Genomic DNA, 26478 nt, shown 5'->3' with positions numbered 1-26478 from the left:
ATAAATCCATTTAGCAACATATTACATTCACTTTTTAGCTGGTAGCACAACCTTATTTAAGTACAATAAAGGATGAGCAGTAAACGTAAAAACATCCAATCTTAAGCAGTGAATATTTGCCAGAGAAGTACTAATACTCTGTTACATCTAGGTGGTTTTCTGAGGAATGGCTTACTTATGTCCTAAGCATATAAATCTCTTGCCTTAAGTTTTACACTTTAAAGAGTCCTTACTAAGTTTAAAAGTTGCAGTAAGTTTTGGCAATAATTGTTTTCATGCTCCCTGTTGAAAGTCATAATATTCTTTGTGACTCAACAACATTCAGCTTGTGTGGGCATTATGATGTCAAAAGGGTTTATAATTTCAAGTGACTACAGGAGGGTAATCTATTTAAGCAGCAAAACATTGTTTCTGTTAAAAGGCCATTCTTAAAAAATGTTTTTGAATTACAATTTTTCTAAGATTATCAAGGAGCTCTTAACCATTTCACAATATTCTGAAGAGGAAGTTACTCACCTTGTGCATTAATGATGGTTCTTTGAGATGTGTCCCCCCGTTGGTGCTCCACTGTAGGTGTCAGGCTCGTCCCGGCGCTGCAGATCAGAGATTCGCCAGCAGTAGTCCAGCCGCACTGTGCATGCGCAGCAGGCATCTCATGCCATTCGCGCCGTTTCTGAGTGCGCGTGGTCTGGCTCCTGCCAGTTCCTCCTAAGCGGAGAATATCTGAAAAACATAAAGGAGAGACTCCGAAGCGGCGAGGAGGGCGGGGCGTGGAGAACCCACGGGGGGACACATCTCGAAGAACCATCGTTACTGCACAAGGTGAGTAACTTCCTCTTCGAGTAGTGTCCCCGTGGCTGCTCCACTGTATGTGACTTCAAAGCGGTAGCCTGGTCCACAGAGGCGCAAATCGGAGCTATGCTCTCTTTGCTGTGGATAAGACTGCAGGGGCAACCACTGAGTCATGTACAGAAGTGTCGATAGCATAGTGTTTTGCAAATGTTAAGTCAGATGACCACGTAGCCGCACGACCGATGTCTCGTAAGGGAACCCCTTTGAGGAAGGCTGTGGAAGCTGCTATAGCCCTGGTGGAATGAGCTCTAGGAGTGTGTAAGCGGTTTATTTTGCAATGAATAACACCACAAGATGCAGGCCACAATGAGCTTTGATATGTGTTGCGCCATTAAAGGCTGGCCTTTGGAGCGTTCAGCCGTGCATACTGGAAGGCATTGAGATTTACAGAAAATTTGTGTTCTGTCCAAGTAGAACACTAGTGTGCAGCAAACATCCAAGGTATGTAGTTGAGCTTCCTGGTTAGAGGAGTGTGGTTTAGGGTAAAAGGTTGGGAGGACTATGGGCTCATTAACATGCAACTCCGAATTCACCTTAAGAAGTTCCGATGGGGACGTAGTATAACACCCTGGTTGGTGAACAGCATATAAGGTGATGTGGCCGAAAAGGCAGCCAACTCACCTACCCTGCGTGCTGAAGTAACTGTCAGCAGGAAGGTAACCTTCATTGTGAGCATAGCCAAATCACTGATCGCCAAGGATTCGAAAGGAGGACGTGTTAAAGTGTCCAAAATTAGTTCCAGGTCCCATAAATCCGGGCGTTTTCGGTGTGCAGGGTATACATTTAAGAGACCCTTTATAAATCTCTTAGTCATTGGATGGGCAAAAATTGAGTAGCCCTCTATCGGGTGCTGGAAAGCAGAAATCGCTGCCAGATGAACTTTGATGGAGGATGGTGCTAAAACCGAATGTTGTAGATGTAGGATATAATCGAGGATATTCTGGATGTGACACTGTTGTGTCACGAGGTTGTGTCATTCGGGTAAGAGTTATGGGGGACATATAGATATCTGGAAGAGGAATGAGAGGCACGTCTGATGTGGCTAGAAGGGGGCTTCAAGTATGACCGTGGCGTCGTCTCTGATTATTTTCTCCAAGACTTTCAGAATCAGTGGAATCGGAGGAAAAGCATACAGCAGATGATCACTCCAATCTAGTAGGAAGGCATCTCCGAGAGATCTCAGCCCAAGACCCGCTCAGGAGCAATAAGAGGGACACTTTGTGTTGTGATGTGTTACAAATAGATCTAGAACGAGATGCCTACATTGTTGGAAGAGGTCCTGTGTTACCTCAGAGTTTAGTTCCCATTCGTGCTGGTGAATAAAATGCCTGCTGAGGGCGTTGGCAATAATGTTGTCTTTGCCTGGGAGGTACGTCACAATGATGGTGATATCATGGCAAATGCACCAGTTCCATAATCGTGTTGCCTCTGCACAGAAGGACCACGACTGGGCTCCCCCTTGCCAGTTGATGTAATAGGCTGTTATGTTGTTAGTGAGAATTTGAATGGTGCAACATTGAATATTGGCTAGGAAATGCTTGCAGGCATTAAGTACAGCTCTCAGCTCGAGTAAGTTGATATGTTGGAGAGATTCGTGAGTGTCTATTGTCCTTGAACTTGGTAGTCTCTGAAGTGCACTCCCCAGCCCTGTAAAGACGTGTCTGTTGTAATCTGCACAGTGGGTTGTGGGCAATGGAATGGAACACCAGCGAGCATGTTGGTAGGGGAGCTCCACCATGCTAAGGAGTCCCATGCTAGAGAGGAAACGGAGACTGACCTGTGCACACTGTGATTGCCTTGTCGATATATGGAGGCTATCCAGTGTTGGCAGCATCTGACATGTAACCTTGCAAGTTTTACCACATATGTGGTGGCCGCCCTGTGCCCCATGAGTTACAAACAGGTAAGTATAGGGGTCTTGGGACTTTGGAGAGGTTTGTACAAAGTCCTGGATTGCATGGAATCTGATTAGAGGGAGGTATGCCCTGGCTGTTGTAGAATCTAGTCATGCTCCAGTGAACTTGAGACACTGTTGCAGAGTCATGGAAGATTTTGCAAGATTAATTATGAGACTGAATAGAGGTATCATATTGGTAGCGTGCAATGCCTCGTTGAAAGATGACACCTTGATTAGACAATCGTCTAGGTACGGGAATATCATTAATGCCATGTCGACAAAGGTAAGCTGCCACTACAACTAAAGTTTGAAAGAAAACCCTGGGCACCGATGATGAAAGGCCAAAAGGGAGAACTCTGTACTGGAAACGTCCCGTGTCTACAAGGAATCTCAGGAAATATCTGTGGCTGGATGGATAGTCACATGGAAGTAAGCGTCCTGCAGGTCGAGGGACGTGAACCAATCCCTGCTATCGTGTGCTGGGATAATGGAAGCTAATATCACCAATCTTGAATCTGTGCTTTTGAAGGTAACAATTGAGTCGAAGGTCCAGAATCGGTCTCCACCCTCCTGATTTTTTCTGGGTAAGGAAATAATGAGAGTAAAATCCCTTGCCCAGGAACTGCTCGGGTACTCTCTCTATGGTGCCAATTGTAAGTCGGTGCAGGACCTCTTGCCTTAGGAGAGCCTCATGAGAGGAGAAGGTGGTGGTGGGGGGGAGAAGTAAGGTAAATGGAATTACATAGCCAGATGTCACTAGCTCACGGACCCATCCATCGGTGGTGATGGTGGACCACCAGTGTTGATATGGCCTAAATGGATACTGAAATAGCTTTTGCGACTCGTGAGGTTGGGATGTTAAGGGGAATGGTTTGCAGTCCCCCGACCAATCCATCAAACGGACTGCCAGTTATTTTGTTGGGTAGGCACCGTTTTGTGGGAGTAATTTTTGCTGTTGTTGCTTTGGACATAGTTGGTCATACTGCCTGTATCGGGATGCAGTGTATGAGAAAGGACACTTCCAGTAGCAAAGCATGCATCTCTTGCAGCGGTAAATGCATTCCGAGTATCCTAAGCATCGTTCTAGAATCTTTGCTAGAATGGAGCACCTGATCCGTTTTCTCAGCAAACTGTAGTTCCCTTGGAACTGAGGCCAACTGGAGCCAGGATGCGCTATGCATCACCACTGAATTGGCGGTGGTTCAGGCAGCCATGTCAGCGATGTCCAATGCAATCTGTAATGCTGCCCTGGAAGCAGTGTAACCCTCCTGTACTACCAATTTTAGTATTTGGCGTTTGTTGTCAGGCAGATGTTCTAAAAGTGCCACCAACTTGGTATAATTATCAAAGTTGTGGTTAGAAAGGAGGGCCACGTAATTAGCCATCCTCAAAGTCAGTGTAGTGTATAAGTAAACTTTCCTGCCGAATAAATCTAGTCGTTCAGCTTCCTTGTCGTTAGTGGTGTTCTTAAATTGTGGTGCTTTAGCTCTCTGCTGTGCTGCGTCCACTACCAGCGAGTTAGGCTGTGGATGTGTAAATTCTATCCCTTTCGAGGGGACGAAGTACTTTTTGTCTGCCGTTCTGTTGGTTACAAGGGTAGAAGCAGGCGTCTGCCAGATCTCGACAGCGACTTCAAGAATTGCCTCATCAAGAGGTAGTACCACCCTAGACTTCTGAGAGGGTTGCAAATTCTTCAGCAGTCGATGCTGTTTCTGCTGTACTTTGGTTAGTTGTACTTCCTGGGTCTCACTGTGTGTTTGACTAGCTCTTGAAATTGCCGAGCATCATTGGTAGGTGAAGAGTCACCTGCAAAGATGGCGTCATCCAGAGAAGAGGACAACTGGTCCGTTGAGGACTCCCCTTGTGGCTACTCTTGTTCAGATATTTGCCCGTGAGTGCAGATATTGCCTTGTTCAGATATTTGCAAAGTGAGTGCAGGCACGTCCCCAGTGGGGGGGGGGGTGGTCTTGTGCCAACAGATGGAGTGGGTAATCTAGTATTGTCACATGAGACATGCAGTTGGTGGTAATGAGGTGATCTTGAACAAATGCATCCTGCCAAATAAGGGCAGTGTCAGTCATAGTAATCGTGGTCATAGTGGCGACCGTAATAGTATCTTGGGGAGTATCTTGGAGAATATCTACTCATAGTTGTATGATGGTAGCGGGATTAAGATGAATGCGTAGGAGATCTAGATGAGCGTGACCTGCCTCATGAGCATCTTGGAGACCTGTGAGGATCAGTGCCGATAGTAACGCTGCAGAGATGGGGAGTAGCGTGGTGACAAATGGCGGTGTTGCGTAGTCAGACTGCTGTGTATCACTTCTTCGGAGCATACTGAACAAGCTGAGCCAGGAGAGGATGGCTCTGGGGAAAAAATGAGCAGGTTCTGGGCTAGGAGAGGGAGTAATCAGTCTCCTAGACTTGCGTAGGGCCTTTGACAGTGCCGGAGAGGGCTGTCGATGGGATAAAGCCATATCCGGCTCTGGATATATTGCTGGTGGAGCTGGTGCCATCGGTGCCAATAGCAGTGGCACCATAGCAGGTGCCAGTGCCACAGGTTGCATCAGTGTTGGCACAGCAGTCAGTGACAGCCTCATTGTTGGTGCTGACATTGGCGGCTGCTTTCCCAGTGCCGCTGCTGGTACCGACTCTGCTCTGGGCACCACAGAGGTCGCCAGTGCCAGTTCCCTCGAAAGGGTCGGACTCGACGCCGATGTACTCCAGCCTATCTTATGTCTATCAGTGTGGCAGCTAAGAGTCATTCCCAAAGTGCCCAGCTTATCTCCCGCACTAGGTCACTTTGATGGCGAGTAGAGGAGTGGGGATGACATTCTTAGGCACACTTGGGGCGGACCGGTGTATGTCTATTCCCAGAGACTCCGGGGGTCACAAAGAATCAGCCTTGGTGGACTGTAGTACCTTATTAAAGAGCAACGTTTTGAGCCTCATTTCGCGGTCCCGCTTGGCTCGTGCTGTAAGTTTAGATCAGTGCGGGCATTTTTTAGGGATATGTCCCTCGCCCAAACACTTGATACAGCGAGAATGTCCATCCAAGGTGGGCATCGGGTCATGACATGTACCACATTTCTTGAATCTGGAAGATCCCGGCATTACTGTGTAATAGGGGACTAGGCTATGCAGTCCTTAACTATTAAGAGAATTTTTTTTTTAATTAACAGTTATCAAGTAAGAACTATTGAACTCTAACTACAGAACTATAAACAACTAAATACTAACTAATACTAATCTTCCCCTCTCAGGATGTGAGGAGAAGAAACTTGCTCTGTCTGCAACCATGGACAGTTAGAAGGAACTGGCGGGAGCAGGACCATGTGCTCTCAGAGACAGTGCGAATGGCATGAGATGCTTGCTGCGCATGCACGGTCCAGCTGGACTACTGCTGATGAATCTCCAATCTGCGGCACCAGGACGAGCCCGACACCTACAGTGGAGCACCCACGGGGACACTACTCAAAGAAGAAAGTATGTTCCAACTTCCTAATTCTATGATTTTTCTGCTACTTAAGACTAAAGCATATTAAACAACAAAATAATGGCAAAATGTGACGTGTTAAACTAATAATCTATATTCAGTAACCAGTATTTCATATATGTTTAAAATAAAAGAATTACCTAATATTAATCCCACCATTGTACTCAAATATCCGGTTCCACTACCAAGATTCAGAAAAGATAATCCTGGTTGAAGTTTCAATGCCTCCATGACTTCAGAATAAATGCAAGGTGCTGATAAGTGTATATTTCCATGCTTCCAAGCCAAGTCTTTATAAGCATTCTCCTTGTATCCTTCTAGAAAATAATCACCACGGTCAATTGCTCTGAAGGCTTGCTCCACTCTCTCAGTGCGAATATACTGAGCTTCTTTCAAGTTATCAATTAAATCATCATTGTCTTCCCCAGCACTCACAGCTCCTCCCATGCTGATTTTCTAAAATTCAATGAGTTTGAAAATACATTAGCAGAAGAGTTTTGAAGTGTCAGTGTGCAATAGACTCTGGTCTTTTCCTTTCAACAGCACATCAGAACATCACAAGTGAATCCTGGGAGAAAAAAAAAAGGTTACTTGTTTTGAATTTCACAGAGAAAAAGGCAGCATGAACTATATACAGAGATCATTTAACAAAAGGGGTAAAGAGGGGGAAAACAGCAATGCTGCTAGTTTGAAGTGTGATTCAACTTAACCAAACAAGTAACATATTGAGAATATGGCATTAATATTCCATACCTAAATCTTGTCTTCCAAATTAAATTTATTTATCCTCAGGTACAAAGATTTCCCCCTCCTCCCTCAATATTCATATTCAGTTTAGGTACTTAACTGACCCTATCCCCATGGTTTCTAAGTATCTTCAAAAAAAGCTTTAAGAACTTACTGGGTCAGATTTTTCCATAGCATCTACCTGACTTTCAGTAGAATTCATGCTTCTAAATCACTCCCGGTACACCACCTAGTATGCCTAACTTTGGACAGATAAGTGGTCCTTTCCTAAAAGAGGAAAGGCTATGACTGGCTGTTTTGTTTATTTTTCATCTATATTACCCAGATCAATAAAGTATACTCTGCTCTTTCATTTTTGCATCACTAGGGGTTAAACATCACACCAACTCCAGATGTCTTAATAGTCTGGATGATAATGCATGAGCTGCAGTAAATTCAGTTCAGACTCACATATTGGTAAAATTCTATGATGACGTTTTGTCAGCTATCAGGAAATAGGGCATTTTTTGGGAAACACCTTTCAAATATTTTTAACGCATCAAGAAGTAACAGAAAAGGAAGGGATGGGACAATCTTTTTCTGCCAATCACAGAAGTAGTTGCTACCTGATATGCAGCCCTATCACCGAAAGATAACTTATCATAATCTGGCAGTGAGCTACTCATTAACTAGACAGCTGCAGAAGATCTGAAGTGAGGAATCCAGAGCCCTATTCTTGGGTTAGGGAGAAGACTATGGTCTAGTGGTTAGAGGCAGCTAAACACACTGCACACAATTATATAAATTCAGAAAGGCAGAATTGCTGAGCAGATAAGTTGAGATTTGCTATGTGAAAGACCTGGGTCCTATTCCCCAAACCAGTCAATGCTTGATTGCCTCATAAGATTTGATAGGTTGTCTTGATCAATAAGGGTTATGCACTGTACAGAATCATAAAAATGAGTCAGTCAACAGAGTAAGAACAGAAATCACAGTTCCTAATTCTAAAGAGGATAATGTTACAGTTTCATAGTAACTGTACCTGTATTCACCCCCCTTCATAGCTCACTCCAGGAATGCCTGTTTTCAGGTTTTCACCCATCACCTGTCCTTGGGTAGGAACCCTTATTCCACTCCTTGCTGAAGAGGGGTATGCAGGGGTTGTGATATTCCCATCAACTCAGTCTGCCTAAAAGGTCAGCATATAAGCTTATAAGCAATAACTACAGGTTGACTGTCTCTAGTACAGCACTCTCATGACCTGACCGGTGCCGAGACAGAATTTGCTGGACCATGTCTAGCAGCATTACCAACACTTCCACTCCTTACTGGGCTCTTAGAAGACAGTTAGGGGTAAATTAGAGCGAATAACAGCACAGAACACAGAGTGAGAACTGGTGGCTGCAAACAAAAGATATGGGACCTTGGGAAACTTGGTCAAACCCATGGTAAGTGGACATCTGACTAACTAAAATCATGCTAGACCACAGATGTTGCCAGACCAGAGTGTGCCGGGATAAAAAGGTTCGACCTGTAGTGTATGATTAGCAGATGAAAGTTGCCACATGACTCCTTCTGAAAAAATAAAAGTACTTGCTCAGATAAAAGCATTACTCAGAAAATATATTAAAAACAAGCACTTCTATACACATGCAAGCTTACCAGATGCTACCCGGGCTTATGGGGCTCAAGCAGATGAAAATTATTCCATCTCTTCTGCCAGGGTAGGGACATGCTTTGGAAAAAGTCCTGTCCATTTGCTGGATCAGGAAGAACAAAAATCACCCAAGGATATGACAGGAAGTTATCATATCTACCACAGTCCTTCACAGTATATGGAACCCCTCTCAGACAGACAGACACACACCCACCCCGAGCTGGCAGTGAAAACAACTCAAATGTGGAATGTTTCATAAAATTCAATAGACTTAGGAGCTTAAGTGGCAGAACTTTTCTTTAGCTACTAGAGGAAAAAAACCCACTAAGTATTTGTATGATTCCAATAACTAGATTGACAGTCAGGGCCAGCCTTAAGCCGATTCGGGCCCCGCGCCCTGCACCCGGAAGTTGCTCCCTTGGCTCGGCTCCCCCCGCCCCACACCCTTACCTGCACACACTGCTGGCTGCTCCTGCCGTGCATGCCGTTCGCAGGTGGGCGGGGAGACGCCCGGGCGTGACATCACGTCACGCCCGGGATTTTAAAACTGAAAAGTGCCACGCGGCCACTGCTGCGGCGCACGCGGTTCACAGTCCGGCCCTGCAGACTGCAGAAGATAGGGGAGGGGGAGCGGGAGCAAGAGGGGCTTGAATGGAGTGAAGGGGTAGAGAGGAAGAGGCTTGTGTGGAGGGGGAGGGAGAGGAGTGGAAGGGGAAGGTACCAAGAGACAGGGTGGAGGAGAAACAAATGCCAGGGGGCCAAGTACAGACAATCAGGAAAAGGGCAGGAGAGAAGGTGTCAGTGGGAGTGGGGACAGGGTGATGCTGGGAGAGGAGAGGGGAAGGGCATTGGAGGCTGGAGGGGAAGGTGCTGGGAGAAGGCTTGAAAGAAGGGGTGGGCATGAGAAAGGTGGGGATGGAGCAAGTCATGTGTGAGGGCACAGAGGGGCAGGAAGGGAATGGGGCAGAGTGGTGAGAGGCTGGGAATCAGGGAAAAAGAGGGCAAAGGAGGTAGGGGCAGTGAGGGAAGGGGGAGCACCAGGAGGGTGCAGGGCTAAGGGAAGGTGCAGGTGCTGGTACCAGGGGATTCTGGGCGTGAAGCAGAAGGGCAGACAACTGCAGGGAAGGGACCAGCACCAGAGGAGAGATGCAGGGCAGGTGTGTAGAGGGAGGTGTAAGAAGAGGGGTAACTCACATGATCAGAGTGGGGCTACTGGAGGAGTGGGCACAGGGGGGAGAGAAGGGCTGGTGGAAGGGAGCAGGTTGCAGGAGGGCTGAGGGCAGTGAGAAAAGCAGGAGTCAGGACAGCAGAGCAGGGCGAGGAGCTGGTGGGCAGCAGGCACCAGGGGAGATGATGAAACAAGAAGAGGAGACATGGCAGCAGAGAGAAAAGGTAAAGGTTTATAAAATATTTATTAATAATGTGGTATGCTGCCCACAGCCAGTTTGTTTGCGCCCCACGCTGCAGTTTGGGTTTATGAGGGGATCAACATGTGGCCGGCGAGTGGGAGCCAAAACAAAAAGTAGTCAGTGTAATGATCTTCTGTTGATATGTGTTTTAGTAGTTAAATTCTTGGACTGTCATTGCTCATGAAAAGTGCTGTCACACGGGTAGAAATCAGGTAAATATTGCATTTTGTTAATATCAGCAGAACTGACTTAAATGGGGCCTGTGTGTAGTGTAGTCTTGCCTTAATCTTTGTATTCATGCCTGTCAGTGTGAGAGAAGCTATTTGTATATATTTGTTTGCATATATAACCACACTTAAGTTGAGGCCCTCAGCATGTTCTGTAAGTATCAGTGTGGCCCCTGGGGCTTCCAAAGTTGAGTTGCCCTAGAAGGTGTCTGTCTAACCTGGTCTTAAATATCTGCAATTTAAGCCCATTGTTTCTCATCCTAACCTCAGAGGCCAAGCAGAACAATTTTTCTTCCTCCTCCTTATAATACTCTTTTAGATACAGGCAGTCCCCGAGTTACGCGGATCTGACTTACGTCAGATCCGCAGTTACGAACAGGGTTTGCTGCCCATCTCCCTGGTCCACTGAAGACAAGCAGACCAGGGAGACAGGAAGCAAAGCCTCTGAGGACGCCGGCAGCGGGACAGCCGCGGCGCGTCTGGGCTGTCCCGCTGCCCCCGTGCTCCGCGGCTTTGCTCCGGACGCCTGTGGTACAGCAGCTGGGGCGCTGCCGGTTGGTCCGTTTCAGCTGGTCAGTTTCAGCAGCGGCTGAATCAGGATGCCTGGGGCAGAGCAGCTTGGGTGCTGCTGGGTTGGTCCAGTAGCACCGAGGAGCGGCGCTACTGGAGCAACCCAGCAGCACCCAAGCTGCTCTGCCCCAGGCGTCCAAGTGAGCCGCTGCTGAAACTGACCAGCGCTGACTACAGGAAGCCCGAGGCAGAGTTGCTCTGCCCCAGGCTTCCTGGAATCAGCCGCTGATCAGTTTCAGCAGCAACTGACTTGGGGACTCCTGGGGTTCTTAAGTTGAATCTGTACGTAAGAACTGGTGTCCAGATTCAGCCTGTTGAAACTGATCAGCGGCTGATTCCAGGAAGCCCGGGGCAGAGCAACTCTGCCTCGGGCTTCCTGTAGTCAGCCGCTGGTCAGTTTCAGCAGCGGCTGAATCTGGATGCCAGTTCCGACTTACATACAGATTCAACTTAAGAACAAACCTACAGTCCCTATCTTGTACGTAACCCGGGGACTGCCTGTACTTGAAAACTGCTCTTTCCCCTTTTCAGTCTTCTCTTTTCCAAGGTAAACAAGGCCAATTTCTTCAGCCTTGCCTCATATCTCATGTTCTCTAGACCTTTCATCATTTGTGTTGATCTTCTCTGGACTTTCTCCAGTTTCTCCACATTTCCTGAACATGATACTCCAGCTGGGGCCTAATGTAGATGGCTCATTCCCCGCCTAAGGGACGTGAGACTGGGTGGGTTAATTTCCAATCCTCCTGTTTATTCTTTTCCTAAGGAGGGCACAGTAGTTCTGATGGGGCTTGGAGAAGGGATGGAAGCCAGATCCAAGATCAATGAGCCGTGGGAAGTGGGCCCATTGAAAGGAGACTGGACCTGTGGATGCCTTGGGGTCAACAGCAAGGGCCTGCTTTGGAGGTAAATGTGGCAGCATTGAGACACCACCCAGAAGCAGGCGCCATAGGCGCTAACTGCAGATTCATGGGACGGCTCTCAGATCTTGCACATGCATAAGATGATAGATCTGCAGGAGGAGGAGCAGTGGCGTAGTGAGGGAGCCGGAGGGGTCAGTTGCCCCTGGGAGAAAAATAATAGAAAATTTAGCTAAAAATAGATGTCACACATTTTAAAAGGAATACCGTATCTCCTGCCTTTTGTCTATTTTTGTCTCTTTAGGCCCCCAGTTAAAATTTTCAAAGGCACTTGAATGACTAAAGTCATTTTTGAAAATTGGACTTGGAAATCTAAGCTCAGATTTTCAAAGGTAATTAAGCTCCTAAAGAGACAATTGCCAACTCGGATCTTCAAAGATATCTGTCTGATCTTTACACACCTTTGAAAAACTGGGCATAAGTGTCCTAGTCAGTTCTGAACATGAGATGCAGGAGCCCAGACCTAATTCCTTCAGCCTTTTTTTTTTAATTTAAACATTTATCTACACTAATTCCCCTCCTTTCTCTTTCACTATCCAATAAATGCATGGATCAAAATGATAGGTGCTTTTTGAATATGTTGACTTGAGAGTAGAAAGATTTCATATTGTCATGTATGCTTCCTGGTAACCCATCTCAAATATGAAAAACTAGGTTGATACCTGTTCATATCAGGAGCTGTTGAATTCAGTTTACCATTTGCAATATTTCATTAGGATGTTTAGTGGAGAAGATTTTTTATTTATATTTATACTGTGGGCAAAACATGGGCTCACAAGAATTCCTCCATTGTTTTACCATGAGTCTCAAAACATTTGGTGTTTTTCTAAAGGACTGGAGTCCATTGATTATGTAGGAATCTCAGCTTTCATTTAAAAAAAAGTTCTCTATACTTCTGGGCCTTACAGCTAAGGAGGAAAGCTTTAAAACATGAACCTTAAATACTCAAGAAACAAAAGGCCAATAAAAATCCAACATGTTTTCTTTTTAAAATATCTTATGATTTGTAGACCAGTCTCATAACTTTGTATAGGCGTTCCTTGTGATTTTTTGGGTTGGCAATACTGCTCTTTGGTGAATTCAGAGAGGTCTCCTCTCTTCAGTTTCCCTTTCCACCCTCCTTTTTTGTCACAGATCATCAGAGAATCATAGAGACAATGGAGAGTAGGGTGAGTCCATGACTATGGTTAATGACTGGTCAGGGTGACTAACTATTATCAGCCAGTGGTCTTAATGAGCTATCTACTGCCATCTGTTAATCAACTGTAGGAAAAGGCTTCACGAGCAGACCTTATTTATATAGACAACTTACTTTGCCACAGAGATCAGTAGACACACTTGCCATGTCAAGATGATCAATTTTGGCTCTTTTGGGTTGAAATTCACTTAAGACTTGGAGCTGGGAGAATGAAATGTTGTTATCCATATTGTATGATTAAAAGGTTAAAGATCTGAACTTAATGTGACCTGGCTTAGGGTCTACCATAACTTGAACACTAAGCAGAGGATAGTGAGTCACATCTAACAAAGTCACAAAAGACGGAAACAGGTTTTATTTCTGGTGGTGTAGAGTCTATTTGGGAGTCCTCAATTATATCCGACACTTTACATCCAGTGTTTAAAGGCAGAGCTGACTAGAATCAATTGAGAGTCCTTGTCTTGTCTGAGTGATCGCTTGAGCAAAAATCATTGATAAAATCTTGTGTAGACTGACCTTGGACTCAACATGCAGGCAATGTGTTGAAGGGCAGTGCAAGGAGGCAATGGTCGTGAGGTACCATATTACCTAGTGAAATCATTGATGCTGAAATCACTAAGGACTGGAATTTGACCACAGAACTGACACTTTCTTAACAAAGACTCTATTTTTGCTATTTAAAAAGTAAATCAATGTAACAGAAAACTGCAACGCTCTCTGGTAACTTTTTAAAAATCAAATTTTAAACTTTATTGAAAAAACTGGATAGTTTGCAATTGAAAATATTTGACCTACACTTAAGGCAACTGATTTAATTTTGTGTAAAATTTTGCATAATAAGGGATGGCATTTTTTTAAATGTTCAATTATATAGATATGATTTTGATCAGATCTACTTGATGTGATATTTGTGTGTGGTTGGTTTTTTTTTTTTTTGCTCAACAAAAAATCTGGGGGGGGGGGGAGACTGCCAAAACGGTTCGAATTGGGCCCCGCACTTCCTAAAGCCGGCCCTGTTGACAGTGATAAATGCACATAAACCCAAAACAGAGAAAGAGGAAATGACAATAACACATTTTAATTTGCATGTTTGCATTTTAAAATTAGTGAATAAAATGTTAGCAGAAATTTCCCTGGCACTCATTATCTACTAATTAATGTGTGCCACCCAAATGGGCATTTTGCCTTCTAAGGCTTGAATGCATTCTAATAAAATATATGCGACTTCATTCAAAAAAAGCATACCAGCTGCTATTTTACTACCAACTAGTCAAACCCATTCCAACTGGCACTTGCAGCCAGGATCATTTATCCCAGTGAGGTTTTGGTTATTTTAGAATACTCTCATATACTTATTCAAATCCCCAGTTTGTACATAGCTATTTGTTTGGTTCAATAAGTCTGGAATTTGCAATGCTACAAATTGCTGGTATACACAATTGTACAATTCTACAACTGACTGAAAAATCTGTCCCTTAGCGTCAGTTTGATTAAAGTGACTTGTGCAACTCTACTGCGGGAGTGAGGTAGTTTAAACAAAAAACCTCAGTTATGCATCTTTTAACATATCCATACTATAGCAGAACTGCTGAACTTTGTGACAAGAAAAGCAAACCAAACGAAGAGACACATGTTGAAAAAACTATGTTGGGGAATCACAAATGTTATGGATTTAATTATACACGTATCAGGAGTTTCAAGGATTTAAGGTTAACATTTCACCTACCTATACAATGTTTTGTCTCAGAGAATACATGGTCTTAGCTTTGAATAGGCTGAGACCCATCTAAAAGATGAATATTTTGTACCACCCCTGTTTTAAAATTAAAACGTACTGTTCCTTCTGGATTTGAACGTATGCAGAAAAATTATGATGGGCATTTTGGTCCTGCCATGATCTGCTGTTTTGCTGTTCTATCAGCAGATGATGAGCCTTGTGCGTCCAGAATGAACGTAACAAATAGAATACGCAATACAAATACTTTGCAAAGTATTGAATATTGTTTGTTGAGGAGAATGAGAAAACCATCTGTGTATTTTATAAACAGCTGCACCTCAGTTTACACCTGTTTGGTGTTTAAATCAAAGAAAGGCAATAAGGATACACAAACAGGAAATAAAGCAAAACAATGACAAAGGTAACTCCAGAAAGAATGCCAAGAATCCTTAATGGAACAATGGGGGAGCTATTAATTGGGAAATGGCCACCTAGCAGGCTCCAGGTTAAAGACCCAGACCCAAAAAAAGAGAGGAAAGAGGGCAAATGGAGCTGCAACTGGAGGCAAGTCTCTCGGAGTGAGTGCTGCAGTTTCTCTCCCAGTTCAAGACTAGGGATGTCTATAGTATTTCCTCACAATTAAAATTTGCAAGTAAGAAGTAAGTCAGGTAAGACCCAGATGTTGGATTGCTCCCTTTCTTCTACTCGCTACAGACTTTTATATGAACAAATATTACTTTGTGACCAGTGGCTGATTAAAATTGCTCAGAAAGAAGCTTCTTCAAAACAGATACCTGGATGAAAAAGGACTTACAGTTGCCAAGTATACGTAGACCTCTCATGCTATCACAACTGGTAAACAGAGGGTGGGAGCGAGTGAGGGGAGTTCTGCATGGGAATGGTAGGACTGCATGGTTCCTCATGAGAGGAGTGAAGACAGTGCAACCTGTCATCAGACAGGTGCATTCAAGAGAAACTAAAAAAGTCTCAAATACACATTGTCAGCTAACAGTGATATATGTACATTAAGAATTGCTGAACTGTCAATAAAGAAGAATCTACAAAATAGTGACAAAATGTTCAGGAATGAATGTTCTAAATGGCTGAATTACTGTGGGAAATGCAGTCATTATTGGAGAACTGCAAACTTCACATTCAATTGAAAAACTCATTTATGAAAATTGACCTTTCAAATTCAATAAGAAAAAACTATTTGAATGATCCCAATACAATTCTTAATGCCCAGTGGAATTGTTATATGCACAGTATTTACACAAACCTTTCAGAACATTAAGCTAATTGGATAACATAAACCACTGCAATCTATTCATGCCCTTTCAGTTTTGACTTTACACGTCTTTATTATCCCATGTAGTCCTCCTCTGCTACTAGCTTAAACTCCCTTTTAAATTATAGGCTTTTAAAAGCCACTCGTGTAACCATATTGGTTTTACTACTTTTCATTTTCCTCCCATTTGTTTTCTGTTGAACCTTGAACATTAATCCCTTCAAATACTACTTCTTCAGCATATGTTCATGGAACCCAAGTACAGGCTTAAAGGGATTTATTATTTATTTTTAAAGTTACTCATCTTTACACTGGTGCTTTCATCCTCTGTTCTTAGTACCATGTTCTTCTGTGATCAGCATTGTCAAGTTATCAGCCAATTCTTCCATACCAGCAAATATCTATAATATTGAACTAAATATATCCTTGACTGAGTTAGTTCCAGTACTCTCCAAAACAAGATACTATATAACATTTTCAAAAGTGCCTAGATTCCATTTCCAAAAGCGTCTTGGGCATTTAGGTCGTCAATGTGCCTTAGGTTCCAAGCCTACGCCATGCAAAGATAAACGAGTGGAGACAAAAGTACCAGAAAGAGAAGAACATTAACTATGATCAACATATTACTAGTGCCTTTTTATAACAAACTACAGATTGGACCTTCCTGGCACCCTCGGGACCTGACTGGTCCCAGATGAGGGATTTTGCCTGACCCCCTGTGGTCCTTTCTGGCCCCCCAACTGCCAGCCCCCTCCACCTCTGGCCTGAGCACTGCGCTGTCAGCCCCTGCTGCCCTACCAGACATCCCCGCTGCCTCTGCTCACCAGGCTCCCACTGCTGTGCCTCCTGTGCATGCAGAGAGCTCCCACTCCAGCATCTAGCAGCCCCGCTGTCTCTGCGTGCCGAGATCCCGCTGCAGAGCTTGGGTCCTGCTGCCCCTCCAGGTAGCCCACAGCTTCTGCGCTGGGCTTCCGCAGCCATGCTGGGTAGCCCTGTTGCCACGTATGGGCCTCCCACAGCTGTACGTGGGCTCCTGCAGCCCTGCCGGGAAGCTCTGTTACCACACATGGGGCTCCCACTGCTCTGCCACCATGCATGGGGCTCCTGCAACCCTGCCGGGAAGCCCCACACTGCCCTGCCAGTCTGCAGGGCTCCTGGGTGCTGCCCTCCAGTGGGACTCTTTGGTCCTGGAACATCTGTGGTCATGCCAGGCCACAGATGTTGCTGGACCAGAGAGTCCGGGTTAAGAGAGTTTCAACCTATAGTTGCTACATTCAGCAGGACACTTCCCACCTGTTCCTGTAACCACTGAGAACACTTCATATGCTGGAGCAGAGAAAGAAAAAGCAGCATCTATACACCCTCTGCAGTAGTAAATGAAGTAGTAGCATTTGGCGTAAGGCAGGAAGCCAGCAACAAGTCAGAGTACAGCAAGTTGATTGAGAAACAGAAGCCATTCAGTATCCAGCTGCACCCTCCATCCCAGCAGACAACTTAAATGTCTCAGAGTGACATATTTCATCCCTGAGAAAGAGACTCTTAAAGATGCAAGTGGTCATTATTAAACCATAATGCAGGCAGATATGCCCCATATTTGGCAAATGCATGGTTTCTATGTTAACACAGACCAGAAAAAGCAGATGAAACAGGAACATTTACCTAGATATTCTTCCTCCCGGTATGATTGCAAACACTGTTCACCACCATTTAGTTATTGCGTAAGGTGGAATAGCTGAGTAGCTGTAACAGGAATCATGAGATACCACCTCCCAGCCCCCAAACACAACCTAACAACAATCCTCTATTAAATTATTGGCAATCTTATTGAGAATGGTCCACATTTCTGAGATGCATGCTGGTATCCCACAACACAGTGACAATTTACTGAGACAGAGTGTTTGAAGGTGCTGCCTTAGGACAACTAGATGCTTATGTACATGCAACATGCTTTTTTCTATATAATAGGATGAAGTTTAACAAGGACAAATGCAAAGTTCTCCACTCAGGAAGGAACAATCTATTTCACAGATGCAGAACGGGAAGTGATTGTCTAGGAAGGAGTACTACAGAGGCGGGCTGTGCCCACGAAAGCTCATGATGCCATCTACATGTTTTGTTAGTCTATAAAGTGCTACCAGACCATTTGTTGTTTTTAAGTTTATCCTGTATACACTAACTCGGCAACCCCCTGAAGCTACAGAAAGGGATTTAGGGGTAATAGTGGACCAAAACCTAAATATGAGTCAACAACATAACACTGTTGCCAAAAAAAAAAAAAAAAAAAAAAAAAGGAAACTTGGGATGCATTAACAGGAGTGTTGTGAGCAAGACACGAGAAGTCATTCTTCCACTCTACTCTGTGCTAATTAGGTCTCATTTGGAGTAGTGTGTCAAGTTCTGGTCACCACATTTCAAGAAAAAATGTGGAGAAACTGGAGAAGGTCCAGAGAAGAGGAACAAAAATGACTTAAAGGTCTAGAAGACATGACCTGTGAAGGAAGACTGAAAAAATGGTCTTGTTTAGTTTAGAAAAGAGAAGACTGAGAGGGTGCATGATGGCAGTTTTCAAGTATCTAAAAGGGTGCTACAAGGAGGAGGGAGAAAAATTGTTCTCCTTGGCCTCTGATAGGACAAGAAGCAATGGGCTTAAATTGCAGCAAGGAAGATTAAGGTTGGACATTAGAAAAAACTTTCTAACTGTCAGGGTGGTTAAACACTGGAACAAATTGCCTAGAGAGGTTGTAGAATCTCCATCACTGGAGATATTTAAAAGTAGTTTGGATAGACATCTATCAAGGATGATCTAGATGGTGCTTGGTCCTGCCATGAGGGCAGGGGTCTGGACTTGAGAATCTCTCAAGGTCCCTTCCAGTTGTATTATTTCACTGACAATTCACTGACATACAAGGCAAACTGAAATAGTTCAAAAGCTTCAGAGGGGTAGCCGAGTTAGTTTGTAATAGGAAAAACAACCAATAGTCTGGTAGCACTTTAAAGACTAACAAAACCTATAGATCAGTGGTCCCCAACCTTTCAAGGTTGTCGGGCGCCAGGGGGCATGGCCGTTCACCCGCCGGGCGCCAGGGGGCGTGGCCAGGGGGCGGGGACACTTGCGCCCTGGGGCCGGCGCTCCCCCCCCCCAAGCGCCGCGCGCCCGGGGCCGGCGCTCCCCCCCGCCAAGCGCCGCGCGCCCGGGGCCGGCGCTCCCCCCCGCCAAGCGCCCGGTGCCAGGCCAGCCCTGAGCACCTGGCGGGTGCATGGAAATGCCCCCGCGGGCGCCATGGCGCCCACGGGCACCGTGTTGGTGACCACAGCTACAGATGGTATCATGAGCTTTCGTGGGTACAACCCACTTCTTCAGATGACTGGAATGTTGGAAGTCCAGATCCAACCTCTCCCTCCTTCCCTTATTTATACTTCTAGCTGCATTTGGAGTCGCAGGGCTTTCTGGGACGTTTCTGCACCACAGGTTGCAAACAAACAGGCTGCGGGTTGCATGCGGCTCACAGGCCCATGTTGAGTAGCCCTGGTCTAGTGTCATCTTACATCCATTCCCATCGTGTCAAAATATGCTAAATCAAATGGGCTCTTCTTTGCTATTGAGAATGTATATTTTCGAACATACCACTTGAGTATGTGGACTGGGAAACTGAAGTCTCAATGAGGCCCTTACCCTTAGCTCTTGTTTTTGGTAAGTGATTCACTTTCTAAAGTACACTGAATCAGTCAGGAATTCTGTAATTATGCGACATTGGAGTGAAGGTAGATGAAAGTGAAATCACTACATTCCGAACCCTGGTCTCTTTTGTCTATATGGAACCAAGACATCATCTGGAAACTTACTGCAAGACATGAGGCGAGGCGGGAGGAAGATCAGTCTAAAGCACATTTTGATGGGTCTCCCATATCCAGGGGCGAGCCCCGTTTGCCAGCCATGCTGTCCAGCGTTCTGCGCATGCGCAGATCACCAGAACCCGGCTCGTCCGGGTTGTAATCTACTCGCCATGGGCAAGTAGATTACAAAGATTGTCGAGCCTTGCCCATATCTATCAACATGTGTTCCTTAAAATATGCAACCATGTATGTAAAAAAAAATACAACCCCCCCATCACTTGCTCTAGTTTTCAGTCATGGCTCTTGCAATATTTCACCAGTTGTCCAGTCATCATTATCTTCCTAGATAGGATCTCAATATCTAATGTGAAAAACTAGCAGAATGCCCTTAATGGCAAGAGAAGGGAACAATTCAGGTATATTTATATAAAAGAATCTCAATCACTTTTACTTTGCGGGGCACTTTTATATATACTTTTAATTAAAATTGTCAATAATTCAAATCAATACCAAATATGATTTTCTACTGTGCACTATCCATAACACTACCCCTTTTCTTTCATTTTGGACAGAATTTTTTTAAATGCATAATCTGCTTAAACTAGCTGCTACACCTCTAGATGGAAATCTGTCCCTGCTCTAGTCCCATTTGAGCCAGTTACACTGGCACTGAAGAGCTGTAGGATAAAAATAAGCTTCCACTACTGAATTCCATTCGGCTACATCTACACTACCGGTTTTGCCAGAAGAGGCAAGGCAAATGAAGTGCTGATTAGCATTGTTGTGGTTTTTTGGCATAATTTATTCTGATACGTTTTTGAGCAAGAGGCTTTTGAGATGGGCTCCTATCCTCAGTCCAATGCATTTGGATACTAGCTCTATGGAGTGTTGTGCCAACATGTACTTTGTAGACACCCTTGGAGCCATAACCAACCCAAAGGGGAGGATCATAAATTGACAATGGCTCACACCTATTGTGAAATAAAGAAATCGTCTGTGCCCCTAGAAAAATCACTATGTGGAAATACATGGCCTTGCTATTGAGGTTGGCACGTCAATTCCCCAGATCCAGGTTGGGGATGATACAGGCCAGGGAGGCCATGTGAAACTTGAGCCTCACCAGACAGTAGTTCAGTTCTTGCAAGTCCAGAATTGAACAAAGTCTGCCCTTGGCTTTCTGGATTAGAAAACAACAGGAGTAGAAGCCCTGACTTCTAAACTGGGATGGCATCTCCTCCACAACTCCCATATGGAACAAGTCATTTACCTCTTGCTTGAGAAGTTTCTCATGAGAGGAGTCCTTGAAGAGGGACGGAAAGAATAGGTGGGGAAGGAGGACGGAGGAGAGCTGGAGAATAAAGATTTGCTGTACTGTGGCTAGGACTCAATAGTCTGTAGTAATAGCATGCCAGGCTTCTCCTTAAGAGGGATGGGGGGGGGGGAAACACTTATCTTTGCCTGCTTTCTTGGTCCTCTTGGAGGGGACCACCAAAGATGCCCAGTGAGTACTCAGCACCAAGGTACTAATACTCACTGCCCAGTTCACTGGTCTTTGGGAGCAAGGTCTGACTCCATAAGTTATGTCTTTAGACAGATAAGCCTTTCCCTTATTGTCCTGAGTCAAAAGGATTTGCAGATACAGCACTTCTCAGTGAGACAAAGGTGATTGCCATGTAGGTCTCTAACTGGCATAAGATGTAGCAGTTAACACACCGTTTGAAACAAGGGAAGTGGAGCATGCCTGGTCTCCAGGCTACCTCCTTAAAGGTTACTAACTATCTATTTAGTACTAATAACTAAAACAACATGAGAGAAAACTATTTACAATTGAATAGGCAAACAGTTCCAAGCACCACCACTCATGGCAAGAAGAACCTGAGGGGGTCCGGCAACATCCTATATACCATGGCATGCATGCGCCACTCCAAGGGATGATATGAGCAAGCACTCTCAGAAGAAGCAATCATTCTGACTTCCTCTGATCAGTTAGGTTTTCAAGGTAACAAGGACAAGAGGCCTTTCTTCCTCAACTGTAGCCAGAACTTTGATCAACAGTTTTATTGATACAAGTTGAACCTCTCTAGTCCAGCAACATCTGTAGTCCAGCATGATTTAAGTTAATCGTATGTCCAGTTACAGGTGTGGTCAAGTTTCCCATGGTTCTATAAAGTTTGTTTACAGCCACCTGCTCACAGTGTTCTGTACTGTTATTTAGCTCTAATATATCCCTAAATGTCTTCTAGGAGCCTAGTAATCAGTGTGAGGCTACGTCTAGACTGCAGGCTTCTCTTGGAAGAAGCTTTTCCGGAAGAGATCTTCCAAAAAAACTTCTTCCGAAAGAGAGCATCCACACTGCCAAAGCACATCGAAAAAGTGATCTGCTTTTTCAACAGATAGCATCCACAGTGAATGGACGCCATCTCTCATGTAAGCTGTGATTACTATGGGTGGAATGACCACCAGGGCACCTGTGCTTTTTCCTCTTTCCTCTTCTGTTGAAAGAACTCTCTCTTCCCCATCCACACACGCCTTTTTCCGAAAGAGATCTTTTGGAAAAGGCGTTCTTCCTTGTAGAAAGCCATTTACCAGTGTCAGAAAAAAAACAACCCTCTGTTCTTTCCTTTTCTTTTCCTCCAAAAGAACATGATTGCAGTGTGGACAGAAGTGAGGTTTTTTTCAGAAAATGTTGGTAATGCTGCTAGACAATATTGACCTCCCATGTTTCAACAAGCTCTCTGGTTCAGCACCGGTCAGGTACCAAGTGTGCCGTACTAGAGAGGTTCAACCTATACATTTAGTCTCTGAACCGTGATCCAAAACAATAAAAGTGCCAAGTGTTCGCCATTTATTTTATATTTTTCTCATCAATTCAGTCCAAGTGATGGGGGAAAAGGAATCACACTTTATTTCAGGGCTAACCTGACATATGCTGTGGAAATCATCATTATTCTGATATTAAAGGCATCAGAGAATATTCTCATCTTCTCCATCCCTTTTCTGCTAGGTAAAAAGGCTGAACAGTATATAAAGAACTCAAAGATGCAAAAAGATTCCATGCAGTGTACACACAGAAGACAACTGAATGTATAGCTGCTTTCTGAGGACTCCCCTCACAATGTGCCTGGAACAGGGACACATCAAAGGCAGAAAGACCGCATATAGCACTCAAAGATTCTAGGAAGTATGTAGCCCACAGGCCAGTCTAGGAAAACTGCATTAACCACACACGCAGATGGTTATACCAGGAGACTCTCCAGAAGCAGGAACAGTCCATATTTAGAAGGACACAAAGGTTGTAAAATTGTAAAACTATTTTGAAAAAGTTTAAAAATTTAAAACCATTTTTGCCTATCCCTCCCTGCTTCTCCTGCACTGAGAGTTCAATGTTTATCTTTAAGAGGTGCAAAAGAAACCTATTTACTAGCATTGTGATGGACAGGAGATATGCTGGCTAAGCACCTGGTGACTAAAGGGTTACACTAGCAAGGGGGTTGGTAGAGCACCAGAAGAACCAATGGGACACAGTGCTAAAATATTAATTGTATCTTGCCAGGTTTTTTTTTTTTTTTTTTTTTGCAGGGAGTTAAGACAGGAGTTGAGACATACAGGATGATTTAAACCCAGACATGACTACCATGCCTCCAAGGAATTCAGGGCACGGAAGTAGACTGGATCAGGAAGGGATCGTGAATAAATAAAGGGAAAATGTGTACTCAGTCATAATCAGCGAACTTTTCTTTGTTTTAGTTGTTTGGTTAAACTTCTCTGTATGAATCTATGCCTTCCCTCCTGCATTCATTATGTAAGGCCATGTCTAAATTACACCCCTCTGTCGGCAGAGGGACGTAAATTAGACACATCGGAAATGCAAATGAAGCGGGGATTTAACTATCTCGCACTTCATTTGCATAATCACGTTCAGGCACTGTTTTGAACAAGCACTATTTCGAAACTGAAACCAGCTTAGCAACGGTTCTGCTGACAGCGCGGTGATTTTTCGACAGAGCCTGTACTCCTTGTTTTTTAATACAGGCCTAAGAGAGTACCCAGAAGTGTTCTCTGCGTTTTAATTGGTTTTACTCAGTAACACCTAGCAACCAAATATGTTTTATCAGGTATATCTTTTTATTTTGCTAATAAAAAACACCTTTAAGGCAATGATTTGATTCTTGTGTCCTGGAAAGAATCAAGAGGTCTCTGTGTGTGTCTGCCTAGCCTGAGGGGTCAGCTATCAGAAATACAGTTTGTTTCTTTTTTCAAGCTCTCTTGTGGCAGAGGAGATTGGGGTACTCCTGGGGAAGGAAGTCCAAGTGCTTTCTTCCTTGGTTCAAGAAGAAAGGGGGTTGTTTCACTTGGTGGTGGCAGCTATCCTCGAAAGTCAGTAAATCTGTGACTCTGGGGAGGTTTTTTAAGCAGAGCCTATAGAAGCAAGGTATTTAAGGTCTCTTGCAGGCCCCCCTTTTCTGCACTTGAAGTGCCAAAGTGGGCAACAGCCCTGACAGGAATATTCAGTTGACATTTAAATACAGTAAAATACCAATAGTCCGGCATTCAACTGTTCGGCACTCCCGATACTCCAGCATCAAAATGCCAAGCGCGCCTGACCAGCTGATTAAAAAGCCTGCTGCTCAGCACACAGGGAGCATAAGGTTGTGGGGAAGGGGGTGGGATCCTGTTGCAGTATGGAGAGGAGCAGTTTTGCTTCAGCAAAGGGGAAAGGGGAGGGGAGAGGGAGGAGGATCAGGTTACAGCATGGAGGAGACCGGAAGAGGAAAGGGGAGGGGAGAGGGAGGGAGACTGTGTCCTGGCCAGCTGTACCGGACCTCCCGATTCTCCGAAAAATCTGATAATCCGGCACCACCTAGGTCCAAAAGGTGCCAGATTATCGGAAGTCTACTGTACTACAATGAAATGGAGGGCTTTTACATGCATTTTGCATTTGTGTTTCTATTCCTGATATTTTTATGTGTATTTATGTAATCATACTAAATAAAAAACTGCTTTCACAAGTCTAATGTACTTCTAACTAATCTGATCAATTAGGATAGTGCAGATGGTTTACATAACAAGTGAGATTTTAAATGTAAACTGTAACAGTTGTACTAGTGTGGTGATTAGTAACATTATACTATACAACCACTTAAAAAAAAAAACAATCACTTGCCACTACCATAGGTACTCAGTATAACTTTCCTTATGTATTAATGTTGAAGATACAGCCTACTCTGTGTCATGAATGGATCGCATTAGGCTAGATTTACAGCATGGCTTGACTGCATCTCTTACTTTTATGGACTAGCAAACCTCCATTTAAAGAGTAATGTCAGCTGCTCACGCTATCCAAAGCATCTTTCAGTTGCAAGTGTCCAGAATATTTTTGTATTGGACAAACAGAATGTAACCTCCATGGTTCTATCTTCATACACAAATATTTATAATTCGCCTCTTTGGTATTGGTCAGTCTTCAAAAGTACAGAACCCTAATTCTAAATTATTTCACCCCATACTGAAATGATATGGTTCTTTTAGCATCTCTCTGCATCAAGTTGTCCAAATTTCAAAAAACCAATCAGGATATATATGAGGATGTATTTATGAGCCTGATTTGGGGATCTGCCTCTTATTGTTATTTTAATACATCTCTTACTTACTGTCCTACATTGAGAATTCTGCAGAAATATTGTACCTTTTTAAGAAAACGTATGTAATTATCTTTTTTGCAGATATAAAACAAGACACTCAACTACTGACCACCTTTTTTAGTGTGGAAGGATATTTTAAATTAACAGCTTCTCTGATTTTGTTTTTCATCCCCTTTGGGTATTTTAAGATAGTAAACTTCTCATGAAGTGTATATCTCACTGACTTTCATTGGGAGCTGTTGCTAGCTAGAATTCAGAAACTGGCTGTAATATTCTAAGCGCTGAATGGACACTGGTGGTATATACTGATAGATTATAGAACAAGGGCTGTGCTAATCAGCCTCATGCTCAAAGTACAAAGGCCCAAGAGTGATAAAGTGACCTTTGATAAAGTGATAAAGTGTATTTCAAAGAAGAAATACAAATAATTATCTAAATAAAGACACATTATGCTCACCAAAAGAGTCAACCTGGCTGGGACACTCTTTTTCCAAAAATAACCAGTAAACCTGGTTGTATGAGGGATAAGGGTTATTTCAGAAGAAGGGTTTCTCCTGAAATAATCGCGTCTACGCAGCGTTTGTTATTTCGAAATAGGGTATTTCGAAATAGCAGCAGTCTGCGACTATGCAAATGAAGTGCAGGAAATTCAAATCCGCACTTCATTTGCAATTTCGTTTGTCTGCATTTGCATCCCTCTCTCAAAAGAGGGTGTAAGTGTAGACATACCCTAAATTAGGGATCTCAGAGGGGTAGCTCTGTTAGGCAAGTTTTTTTTAAAATGTTTCAGACTGAGGAAGTGGGTTTTGCCTATAAAAGCCATGATACTACATGTTTATTTATGTTTGTTAATCTAAGGTGCTACATGACTATTAGGTTGTTTGTTAAAATCTGGGATGTGATGGTTAACTGGTAAGCATCCACCTTACTGGTGATGCCTACCCGTTATGGTTAACCGACGTGGGCCTATCCCGAGCAACCTCCACCCCACTCCAAGCAGCCCCAGCCACCACCGTTTAAGCAGTTAACTGGTTAAACATAACGCTTA

At 44.0% G+C, this 26478-nt stretch overlaps 1 protein-coding gene across 5 annotated transcripts in view; it reads right to left on the bottom strand.

Annotated features, from left to right (window-relative positions):
* Positions 1-26478, bottom strand: part of PCMTD1 (protein-L-isoaspartate (D-aspartate) O-methyltransferase domain containing 1) — a 78665-nt gene that overhangs the window by 39592 nt on the left and 12595 nt on the right. For 2 of the 5 annotated variants that reach the window (XM_075920713.2, XM_075920712.2), the window contains exon 2: positions 6386-6813. In XM_075920713.2, coding sequence (XP_075776828.1) covers positions 6386-6692 — 307 coding nt within the window. In that variant the 5' untranslated portion in view covers positions 6693-6813. Of the gene's footprint in view, positions 1-516; positions 4701-6385; positions 6814-8013; positions 9056-26478 lie in introns of those variants that run through there. The other 3 variants (XM_075920714.2, XM_006112173.4, XM_025188510.3) reach the window with 3 other exon arrangements.

Source organism: Pelodiscus sinensis, chromosome 2 (genome assembly GCF_052426305.1).
Source record: "Pelodiscus sinensis isolate ZL-2025 chromosome 2, ASM5242630v1, whole genome shotgun sequence".
NCBI lineage: Eukaryota > Metazoa > Chordata > Testudines > Trionychidae > Pelodiscus > Pelodiscus sinensis.
The sequence above is the reverse complement of the archived record's forward strand: the minus strand, read 5'-3'. Positions and strand labels throughout refer to the sequence as shown.